At 51.5% G+C, this 12,282-nt stretch overlaps 1 protein-coding gene across 1 annotated transcript in view; it reads left to right on the forward strand.

Moving 5' to 3' along the window:
- Positions 1-12,282, forward strand: part of GABBR2 (gamma-aminobutyric acid type B receptor subunit 2) — a 343,152-nt gene that overhangs the window by 161,963 nt on the left and 168,907 nt on the right. Inside the window, exon 4 of the mRNA XM_027616869.2 lies at positions 9,515-9,616. Within this exon, the coding sequence (XP_027472670.1) occupies positions 9,515-9,616 (102 nt within the window). The remainder of the gene's footprint in view (positions 1-9,514; positions 9,617-12,282) is intronic.

Genomic DNA, 12,282 nt, shown 5'->3' on the forward strand with positions numbered 1-12,282 from the left:
ACCATGTGGACTGGTCAGACGTCCACCGACAGGTAGGAGCTGTCCTAAGGGTCTGATGTGAGTGGTTAGGCAGGCTCAGGTCACAGGTCCCCACACCCTGTGCCACAGTGAGGACAGCAGGGAACTGCCCCCCGGAACTCTATGTGCCCCCTGTCCCCCCAGGGGTGCCCACAGGGCCAGTCCCCCTGTCAGCAGGGGACTGAGGCTTGCAGGCCTGTGCTGGGCATTTGGCCCACCCCTGCAACGCCTTCCCAAATGGTCTCAGCATGAACTCTTTCAGCCTCAGAATATGTACCCTCTGCATCAAGCCCGGATGGATATGGTGCCTCCTGTGTGCATCCTTCATTCTCTCATCTGTCTCATAGTTTTGAGCACCTACTGCATGCAGGCACCGTGCCAGATCCAGGAAATCAAACAGCCCTTCCCTCGTGGGGCTGCCGTGTTAGTTAGGGAGCAGACGTGACAGCCCCAGTTCTCACGGGTCGGCTCTTTGGGGGCCAGCTCGAAGTCAGCAGCCTGGACTGCTGAGCCTGCCACGGAGGCCCATGAGGCCGGCGGCCCCACCTAGGTCCCCGCATCTCACAACTTGGCAGCTCCTGATCCTGCACTTGCTGTCCTGCTCTTGGTAATGCTGGGGAGGTGAGAAACACTGTTATTTGGGACAGACAAGTGGCTGTCAAGTAGAGGGAAACTTTAGCTGTGATGTGAGGTAGAGGCAGGACAGGAAGCCCAGCTGCTCCACAGGATGGGGGTTTGGACCAGCAAGGGGACGGGTCCCGGGAGGCCCCAAATGTCTTTGTTTCCATGGCTGCCACGCACGACAAATGCCCAGAAACTGCGTGCCTTAAAGCAACAGAAATTCCTTGTCTTACAGTTCTGGAGCCAAGGGTCTGCCATCAGGTGGCAGCAGGGCCCGGCTCCCTCTGATGGCTCCCGGGGAGGGTCCCTCCTGGCCTCTTCCAGCCTCTGGCTTGTGGCTTCATCTCTCCAGTGTCTGCCTCTGTCATCACGTGCCTTGTCCCTCACGTCTGTGTGTCCCGAATCTCTCTCCTCCTTTCTGTCATTGAATTGAGGGCCCACCCAGGTAGTCCAGGATGATCTCATCTCAAGAGCCTTAAATTGATTACATCTGCAAAGATGCTCTTTCCAAATCAGGTCACATTCACAGATTCTGATGGCGAGGACTTGGACATACCTCTGTGGGGGTCACCGTTGGCTCTGCCGGGTGAGCACACAGGTGTCCCCCCCACACACATGTGGTCTTCACATGGACACGGCTGCATATATGCCCACAGGTGTTACCCTGTGCAAGTGCCCCATCGTTGCAATAGAGTTAATACAGGTTCACTTGTGTACTTGCCCTTGTAAAAAAAACTTTCACTTGTGTTCAACTCTGGTTATAGCTTATTAAGAGCTTACATTTGTAGAAATCTGAAAGCTAGATGGCTCTGTTTTTTTAAAAGGAATGCTTTCTTCAATGAATGTTCATCAGGTTTAGAAGAGTGGAAATACAGCCACGTGGAACGTGGGAATTTAAGTGCATGTCCCAAATCTTTGAAAGACTTCAGAGATGCAGAGGGGTACTTCAAAAAGGCAGAGCAGGGGCAGGTGGAATTTTGAAACACTTGTTTTCTTGGAACCACATGCATTGGTGATGAGAGAAAACTCCCTTCTCTTGCATCCCAACCAGCTTCTCCTTGCACACCTCTGATGACAGGGAGCTCACTATCTATCAAAGCAGCCTTCTCCATCACTAGAAAGTACTTTTGGCTTTGCGCCCAAGTTTGCTTTCCTGAACCATTTGCCTGTTGGTCCCTCCTCTGCCATGGGGGTGCCCGGAACCAGGTGCCCTCTTCTCCACATGAGAGCCCTTCAGAGTTTAAACCCAGCCATCACTTCCTGACTTGGTCTTCACTTCTGCAGGCTGATTTTTTTTAATTAGCTTAAATTAATGGTGGTTCCTGGGGAGCTCCAGCCCCAGTAAAAGTGACCTGAATTATTCAAAGATTTGAGTGTTTCAAATGCCTGTTTATCCTAATTAGCATCTTAACTAGAGCGGTGCCCTCTGCCTCTAACGAGCCACATTTTAACATGTTCCATATTTTAATGGATTTTACTTGAATGAACTGTTTAATCAAGTGAAGACACATTTCATGAATGAATAGAAGTAAATCTATAATTATGCGCTTTAGTCAGGTAAGAGGAGTGACATTTTGGCACAATCCAGGGCTATATATAGCGAGTGCATTTGAATGACAAAGTAGGTTACCTCCACTTCCATAGGAGAGCTGGGAATTCGCTTTCCTCTCAAGTTCATTTCCTAACCTAATTAGAATTTTCAAAGAGTTGTAAAGTGCATGTGGCGCAGATCTGGTTCTCCCCACCTTTACCTGGATCTCTGCCTTTCTAGATGATTCCTCAGCTGGTGCAGCAGCCTCATTAGGTAAGGCAGCCAGGGAATTCCTGGCCACAGAAGCCAAGTGTCCCGGGGTCTCTGATGCTCTCCATGGCGTCCACCTTGCACTTCACGTCCTCCGTGAGAGCCTTCGCTGCCTGAGACGCATGGTCGGACAGTGATCACTTAGAGCTGTCACAAAGCTGTCACAACGCTCTGCTTTCCTCCTGTGCCTTTCTTACTGTCTGTCTCTTATGCCTTCTCCCTTCTTTCCTTTCCGTTCTTGCTTCTGACATGGTCAGGACCTGCTCCTCACGCTGGGGCCAGGAGTAGCAGGATCTGGGGATGAAAGAGGTGACATAACTGTGGGCGGGGGCAGGAAAGGGCAGGGGAGGGGTGAAGGAAGCTTTTGTAATGGAAGATGGTGCCGCGGACCTGGAGAAGGTGGGAACAGTGACGTGGGGAGCTTTCCGGCAGGCTGACAACCCTGCTTTGAGCCTGGCACTCCTGTTGCTTTTACCCCTAAAATGGGTGGTTCCCATCTTTAGCTGCACGTGGGAACCACCTGGAGAACTCTAAAAATGCTGATGCCCAGGTGCTAGCCCAGGAATTCGAATTGGTTTAGGATGCAGCCAGTGCATCAGTATTTTTTTTTTTAACTCCCCAAGTGGTTCTGATAGGCAGTCCAGAAGTCTCCAGGTGACTGCAGCCCTAGCCAATAGCTTGACCACAACCTCATGATAGACTCTGAGCCAGGACCACCCAGCTAAGTTGCTCCCACATTCCTGATCCATGGAAACTGTGAGATAATAAATATTTCTTGTTTGAAGCCACCGAGTTTGGGGAAAATTTGTTACACAGCCATGGATGATAAATACAGATTATTAGTTGCCCCAAACATACCCCTAAGTGGGTCACGTCTTGCATCTCCACCAGGGCCTCCAGAATCTCTAACCAGGATGGTTGCTGGAGCTGCCTCCCTGGCCTTCCTGTGCCCCTCCTGTCTCTGCCCCACTGGCCCCACAGCAGCCTAAAACACAGTTCTGGTCATGTCACCCCTCCTTGAAACCTTGTACTGGCTTCCCACCGTGCGTAGGCTCAAGACAAGCATCTTAGATGTAAGTTATGAGGCCCTTATGGCCTACTCTTCATTTCGTGTGCACAACCTTCCCCCCTCCCTGACCCATGCTCTGCTTTAGCCCAGCCTGGCTCTTCTAGCTTCTCTGCTGCTTTCACCCACTGTGGGATCTTTGCATGCATGACTCCTCAGCCTGGAATCTTTCTCCTGCATTACCTCCTGGCCTGGGTCCAGCTCCCCATTATAGCCTCTGCCAGAGCATACTCTTGAACTTGAGAGTACTCCCTTGTCTTGGTAGGTACCAGGGTGGTCATCTGACAAATGTTCCTCACCCCCACTAGATAGAGACCCAGGACTGTGAATGGTTTTGCTCACTGTGAGAGCCCTAGTACTACCTCACATGGTGCGTGGAATAGAAGAGATGTCAATATCATGAATGAATGAATGAATGAGCAAGCGAATGAGCGAATGAATGAATGAATGAATGAGTGGGAGAATGAAAAAATCAGGAGAGAGACTGGCAAGAACAAACAGGGCCCCAATCTAGAATAACCAGAGCACTAGGTAACTGTCCAGAAAGAGAGTCAAGCCCATTGACAGTGACTGGGCATCAGATGGAATTCCAGCCCTGGGATTGAAGCAGGAGCCCCGACTAGGAGCCTGAGATCTAGGAAGATCTCTAGCCAGCTGACGTACCGATTCCTCTGGTCTTTTCCTCCTTCAACCTGTCTGCTTCTCCCCCTCCATCTCACAGGGTGGATACAGACGGGCTGTGTCCCCAACGCCTCAGTCAGTTAGAGGAGTGAGGCCAGCGTGATGGCTTCATTGGAGTGACAAGTCCCCATCACCCCTTCCCCCTCGGCCCCGTGACCCAGCTGGGAGGGAGACTGTGTGCATACCTACTGGGCCTGCTGTTCAGATGGCTGATAGGACCTGACGGGGTTTTCTGCCTGCTCACCTTGAGCAGGACCATCCCCGTGGCTCTGGGCTCCCCAAGCGCCGCTGATTCCGCCTAGCTCTTGACTTCTTTCAAGATGTTGAACTTCCGGGCGCCTGGGTGGCTAAGCGTCTGCCTTCGGCTCAGGTCATGATCCCAGGGTCCTGGGATGGAGCCCCGCATCGGGCTCCCTGCTCGGCAGGGAGCCTGCTTCTCCCTCTGCCTCTGCCTGCTGCTTCCTCTGCTTGTGCTCTCTCTCTCTGTCAAAAATAAATTAAAAAAAAAAAAAAAGATGTTGAACTTCCCTAGAGCTTAAAGTCTGAGCTTAAATGTTGAAATTCTTGGATTTGGATCTTGGATTCCCAAGGCGACCCGGGACCCCGTAGGAGACATTGTTGTCCTCTGTTATAACCTTTACACTCCCCAGCCCCCTGAGTCCGTGGCCTCCCTAAAGGGTCCTTGGTCCCTGTCCGAGCCATACCTCTCTCCTCTGAGCTTCAGCCACTTTGTCACTCTCCCTCCTTTTTTTTTTTTTAAGATTTTATTTATTTATTTGACAGAGATAGAAAGAGCACAAGCAGGGGGAGCGGCAGGCAGAGGGAGAGGGAGAAGCAGGCTCCCCGCGGAGCAGGGAGCCCGATGCGGGGCTCGATCCCAGGACCCTGGGATCATGACCTGAGCCGAAGGCAGATGCTTAACCAACTGAGCCACCCAGGTGCCCCTCACTCCCCCTCCTAAAGGCAACCAGAACTGAGCCCAGTGTTCCACGTATGAGCTGACATGGACAGAGGACAGACCAGAGGGTGCCTGTCCCCTCCTTCATTCTAGATGTGATGCCTTCTAAATGTGGCTCCCAGTCCTGCTCACCCTTTTGGCAGTGGCCTCACGCAGTTAACACATTCTGGTTTTCTAATCAAGGGGGAGAAATATCCAAGCTCTTGGAAACATTTGTTCACACTGTGATCAGTGGTTCTTGTAAAACTTATCCTGCTTCCTTTAGGACAGTGGTTTCCAAACTTGAGCGAGCATCAGAATCACCTGGAGGGCTGAGTAAACACGGGTGGCTGGACCCCACTGCAGTGTCTGATCCAGTAGGTCGGGGTGGGGCCTGAGAATTTGCATTTCTCACAAGGTCTCAGGTGATACTGATGTCACTCTCCGGGGGCCACATTTGAGAACCATTGCTTTAGGGACATGCCTCCTGGCACAACCTCATATCCAGACCGTACCACTTCTTGAGGCAGGAGGAGGGAAATCAGCAGCTGTTGCTTCCAAGCCTACCCCAGATTATGTATTCCTGGGGCTCTGACCTCCTGGTTCGTCTCTGTGGCATCAAGCGACGTGGGCTCCTGGGAGCTCCTCCAGCAGCCTGGGCTCAGATCCACGGCTCCGGAAGCAGGGAGAACTCTCCCCTCTGTGACCTCAGCCCTGTGAGCTGGCCCCAGGGCCCCAGCCTTGAAGGACTCAACCCCTCCTGATTCTTCTTCTAGCACACTGGGGACCCCGCCCATAACCCTGCTCACTCCCTCGCCCCGCCCCCCAGCAGTCCTGGCTTGTCCTTCCCAGGTAATGGGGCAGGCTTCCCCTCTGTCCCATCCATGCATATATTAGGTCCCCTGGTGGGACACCGGCTGTACTGGAGTGAGAGAGTGTGTGTGTGTTTTATTTTCTTGGAAATTAAGAGTTACTCTTTTCCCAGAAGAACATATTTCTGCTTTTGTAACGGAGGCGAATGAAAACCTAGGATTCACTGTGCAGAAATGCAGTTTATAGCCAGACACTGGCCCCATTAAACAAGAGAACCTGCAATTCCAGAAGGAAAAATAGGCGTTTACAAATTTATGTCCATCTTTGGCCAGTGGACTGAATGGCCCTCCCGATCTCACACGTGAGGTTGTGGGTCCTTTTCCTTAGGAGTTACAACAATTCCATTGTTTCTTTTCCATGCTTTGGTTTCCTGAAAATTCCATTTATTACTGAATTCCTCCATTTGCTTTCTCTAAAGAGGTCCATTAGAATAAATACTTGAGCGGAGCTCAGACTTCTTGGTGCTAAAATTATGGTGGCTGATCGTACCACCATCTGTTCTGACCTGTTCTGGCTCATCAGGCTTCTGGAACTGTCCACAGCTGGCACGACCCAGAAGGGCCAGCCTGGGAGCACGCAGAAAGCACAAAACTAAGCGTGACACTTCAGTTTCCTCATTTGTGAAATTAGGGGCAGAGTGAGATGACCTCCAGGGGTGTTTTAGTTTTGTTTGTTTTGAGTTCTGACTGCCTAAAAAGATAGTTTATTTGCCCTAATTATATACAGCCTTCATGCCCATTCTTATTCACAGAGCGACACCCCAAGCCACTGACCGCCTGGACGCCTTGCCCTAAGCCTGGACATGATCGTTCCAGCTTTTAAGCCTCGTAAAGAACTTGAGAGTCTACAAAGCCATTCCCCCTCCTCAGTGTTTTTGCTGGGCCCCGAAACAACCCTGTAAATTACACGCTGTTTTGTGCCCACTTCAGAGATGCAAAGACGGAGGCCCAAGAGAGCTCTAACCGTTCCCGCGGGTGTGTGTGGCGAGAAAGCCGAGGGCTGCCGTGCATGCCGGGTGCTGTGTGCATCAGCCGCATTGCCTCTCACAGGGGTGATTCTGCACACTTTCTGTGTCTAATAATTGTTGTTGCTCCACAACACCCCCCGACACACAAAACGAACAACGGGGCTCCACCTGCATCCAAAAAGGATTTGCGGCAACAGAAATAAAGTGTAATGCCAGAGTCAACGTCTTTTGTCCAATCAACTGGTTCCATCTCCCATCAAAATAGAGGTAAAAACTAAGGATGGACAGGGTTTACCCTGACTGCGGCAGCTTCGTTCTTTGTACAAAACATTCAGCACAGAGTATTTCAGGCTTTCAGGAAACAGAATAGCAAATACCCATGGACTCATTACCCAGAATTAATAGATGTTCACATTTTGTTCTATATATGTCATATTTGTCTTAAAGAAATAAAATACAGCAGTTCCCACTGAAACCCCTTGGTTCCCTTCCACTGTGGTGGCTTCCCAGGGACCGTCCCGTAACATTTAGGGCCAAATTATTCCAAACACTTTGATATATACATTGGAAGACTCTACCAATTGTTGAAACAAGAAGTAATTTTTTTACTGTGATAAAGTATACATAACATGAAATTTCCATTGTAACCATGTTTTAAAGATTTATTTTGGGGGGGTGGGGAAGGGGCAGAGGAAGAGGGAGAAAGAATCTTAAGCAGACTCCACACTAAGCGTGCCCTACGCAGGGCTCAGTCCCGTGGCCCTGAGATCATGACCTGAGCCCAAACCAAGAGTCAGACGCTTAACCAACTGAGCCACCCAGGCATCCCCATCCATTTTAACCATTTTTAAGTGTCCAGTTCGGTGGCATTAAGTACATTCATACTATTGTGCAACCGGCACCACCATCTGTCCCCAAATCTTTTTCATCCTTCCAGACAGTCACCGTACTGCTCAAACACTAACTTCTCATTCCCTCCTCCCCAGCGCCACATTACCACCGGTCTACTTTCTGTCTCTATGAATTCAACTCCTCTAGGTACCTCTCATATAAGTAGAATCCTATAATATTTATCCTTTTGTGTCTGGCTCCTTTCACTTAATACAATGTTTTCATTTCGTCCACGTTTTAGCATGGGTCAGACCCTCATTCCGTCGTAAGGCTGAGTAATGTTCCCTTGCATGTATATACCACATGTGTTCATTCCTTCATCCACTGATAGACTTTTGGGTTACTTCCATCTTTTGGCTTTTGTGAATAATGCTGCTGTGAACTTGGTTATATGAATACAACTTGAAGACCCTGTTTTCAGTTCTTTTGAGAATATACACAGAAGCAGAGTGCTGGCTCATAGAGTGCTCCATGTTTCATGTTTGAGGGACTGCCATACTGTTTCCCACAGTGGCGGCGCCATTTTGTGCACAGGGAGTTCCATTCCCCTACGTCTTCGCCAGTGCTTGCTGTCTCCTGGTTTTTGATAATAGCCATCCGAATGCGTGTGAACGAGAAGTGCTTGTAAGGATCATCTTCTCCTAAGGGAGAAGAAACTGAAGTCCTGAGACAGGAGAGTCACACAGCAAGGCCAAGGTCACAAGCAAGCCAGTGACAGAGCAGAACCTAGAACCCGGGGCCCCTACCCCCCCACCTAAGTTGTTTTTACTGAAGCGGGTGCTCAGCCGTGGCCACAGGCTAGATACAAACTTCACATTTCTTTGGTTTGGTCCTTACTTTGTGGGGTATGTGTGTGTGTGTTTAAATAATTCAGAATCGTATCAACATTTTAAGCTATGAAAGGATCTTATATTTTTAAAAACCTAGATTTCAGAGTTCTTGGCCCCAAATCAGAAGGTCTAATGACCCCGGACTAGCATTCTGACACGGCATGATCGGGGCAGCTGCCACCTTAGATGGGACATGGGGTCACCCATTTGCCACTGTCCCCACCACTCCCTGACATCCTTCTACACGGACTGCTTCACACAATGGCCGGACCCGGCGAACCCTGGAGTTTGCAGACCTCTGCTTTCCAAACACATAGATGTTAGCCGTCTGTGTGTCGGTGGACAAGCAGTCACATGTAACAGCCCAGGCTGGTTCCATACCCCCTTACTGTCTCCTCTATTCTGCACCGTCTGTCTTACTCTTTCTTCATCCTAGAAGTGAAATAATATTGCAAACAAATAATACAAAATATAAATAGAGGTGTATGTGAACAGTCTGACTTGGAGACCGCGTGATAGGGCCAAGAAACACCAGCATGAAAGGCCAGAGTTTAGGATGCCCATCTTGACCCTCCCAGGAAACCCCCGTGCAACCCCAGTCTGCTCTCCTTGGGCCCCTGTGTCCCCTGCCCGGTGGGATGGGTGCATCTCCCAGGCCTCACAGGGCCGTCTGGTTTATAATGAAGGGGGAAAATCACTCCTTTTGCATTGTTGATGGAGAAAACCAGCCCGGTTGAGCTGCTTCCCCGGGCTGACCCCTCTGAACAGACCCTTCCTGTCCTTCCCGTGGCCGCCAGCATACCCACCCACTGCTTTCTCTTTGTAACAGGTGAGGAACGACCTGACTGGGGTTCTGTATGGTGAGGACATCGAGATTTCAGACACCGAGAGCTTCTCCAACGACCCCTGCACCAGTGTCAAAAAGCTTAAGGTAGGTGCAGCTGGCCGTGGCCCGGAGGACAGACGGACGGCCACCACACCCTGGGCTTCCCCATATCCCTGACTCTGAAATAGCCTCGAGTTTGGCTGTTTCATCTCGTCCTGGCATTTCGTGCGTGGGGAGAGGCTCCCAGGCGCTGGCTTCCCTTGGCTTCGCCCTGGCTTGGCCAGGTGTGGCCAGAGGCCTGGTTGCCGAGTGCACAGCCACATGGAGCTTCCGCAGTGATTTTGTATCTCTCAACCGAGCCTAAGAGGCAAGCAGGGCAAGAGTTACTACCTTCTTAGTTGTCAAGAGCCTGAGAGGGAGGGATTATCTTGCCCAGAGGCACAGCAAGGAGGTACAGTTGTTGGGACTGAAAGCCCAGGCTCCCTCCCGACCCCTCTCAGGACTCTCAGTCCAAGAACGGAAAGGGCCAACTAGAAGCTTGCCCAGCTGCAAGTGGTCTCTGTCTGTCATTTGTCTGCTCAGCCCACAAACTCTCTCAACCAGCTGGTTTGTGCCAGACCCCCTCCTGGGCCCATAGACGCCATCAGGCCTGCCCTTGTCCTCACGTTGCTCACGGCTGGTGAGGAAGCCAGTTACCTCTCTGGGGATCAGGAACAGAGGGGCCTGGGAACAAAGGGAGGAAGTGACTCACCTCACCCAGGGAGAGGGTTCAGACAAGGCTCCCGAGGAGCATTTGCACCTGGCTAGGGAGGATGAGCAGGATGGGGGCCTGCAGGTGCCCAGCAGGGAAGGAGGGCGGAAGGTAGGAAGGCAGAGCGGCCATGCTCTCCGCGCACCAGGGACCAGCAGGAATTCCACCAGCACCGGAGTGTCAGGGCTGAAAAAAGACCCTGGAGCCAGGTTCCACAAGCCTTGAATGCCGAGCTAAGGAGATTGGTCTTTTATCCAGGGGGCAGTGGGAGGTGCTAGGGGTTTATGAGCAGGTGCAGCCATAGTTTATAAGCAGCATCACCTTCCTCTTTCCCTCTCTTCCATTCCCTCGTGCTCACATTTTGGGCTTTTGGCATGGAGACCCCAGATGCCAGTTGCTGGTATGCCCCCTTCCATCTTGGGCGGGTTCCGGGTTACACCCGTCAGAGCAGGTGGCCGTTTAGAATTCTTGTCTTCCAAAGCCCTCAGTTCACAGACGGGAAGACTGAGGCCCAGAGCCACGGAACAAGGGAAGCAGAGCACCAGCGGTTTGTCCCCTAATCTCAGGAGCAGACACCATGCCTGTGCATGACATTTCAGCCCTGAGAGCCCGTGCATAGAAGGAAACCGTAGCTAGGGAGGGCCTGCTGGCAGCCCAGGTAGCTGGGGCCGGATGTGCCCACGCTGTTCCCCCCCCAGGCTGTGTGGCCTGACGGTCCAGTGGGGGTGTGGGGCCAATAGGACCCCGAGCCATGGAGTGCTTACTCTGCAGGGAACAGCCGGGGTGGGGCCGGGGCTGGGGAGAGGAGCCCGATGCTGTGCCGACATCCTCCTGCCACACAGGGCAGCGTCTCCCCAGGGTGGGCACTTGAAATAGCTTCTTCCTGCGCTGCAGGGGCCCCACGGAGTAATGTGGGCTTTCAAGTTTAAAGAGCCTTTGTGTGTGGAGCGGAAGCACTAGTTGAGAGCCTGCGAGAAATTAGGGATGGAACTGGGTGCTCTACTCTTCAACCAACTAGCTCCAGCAGAAGTAGGAGTGACAGGACTGATGATGGAAGTAGCAGCCTGCCTGTCCGGTGCCCTGACCCAGAGCCAGGCCCTGCTGCAGAGCCTTGACCTGCACTGGCTCATTCAGTCCTACCCAGAGCCCTGGGACTGAGGGTGTTTTTGCATCCCTGTGTCACAGATGGGGAACGTGAGGCTCAAAGAGGTTAAGGATCACCCCGAGTCAAGCAGCTGGAAAACGGTGGGGCTGGATTCAAGCCTGGATCTGGGTGACAGTGCAGCTCAGGTCTCTCCACCGCCCCACACAGCTGCAGGGCCCAGAAAGGATTCCAACATCACATAAGCTGGGGGAGCAGAGCCCAGTCTGTCTGTTGGCGAAGGAGTCCTTGTGGGGGAAGCACTTCTCCCTCACAGACCTGCACGGCTCCTTCTCCAGCCTTCTTCTCCTCCTTGCTCAGTTGTTCACTTTTTCCACAGGTTTTCCCTGAATGCTTCATTTAAAAGTTAAATTCTTGGGGTGCCTGGGTGTGTCAGTCAGTTAAGCGTCTGCCTTCGGCTCAGGTCATGATCCCAGGGTCGTGGGATCGAGCCCTGCATCTGTCTCCCTGCTCCACGGGAAGCCTGCTTCTCCCACTTCGTCTGCTGCTCCCCCTGCTTGTGCTCTCTCTCTTGTGCACGCGCTCTCTCTCTCTGTCAAACAAGTGAATAAAATCTTAAAAAGAAAGAAAAGAAAAGAAAAGAAAAGGAAAGAAGGAAGGGAGGGAGGGAGGGAGGGAGGGAGGGAGGGAGAGAGAGAGAGAGAGAGAGAGAGAGAGAGAGAGAGAGAGAGAAAGAAAGAAAGAAAGAAAGAAAGAAAGAAAGAAAGAAAGAAAGTTAGTTAAATCCTTGCCCACCTTATGCTGATTTGCTCTTTTTCACTGATGGATGTCTGTATTCATTTCCAAGAGTTGCTGTAACAAAGTACCACAAACTATGTGACTTCAAGCAACAGAAATGTATTCTCTTACATTCTGGAA

This window comes from Zalophus californianus, chromosome 13 (genome assembly GCF_009762305.2).
Source record: "Zalophus californianus isolate mZalCal1 chromosome 13, mZalCal1.pri.v2, whole genome shotgun sequence".
NCBI classification, from domain to species: domain Eukaryota; kingdom Metazoa; phylum Chordata; class Mammalia; order Carnivora; family Otariidae; genus Zalophus; species Zalophus californianus.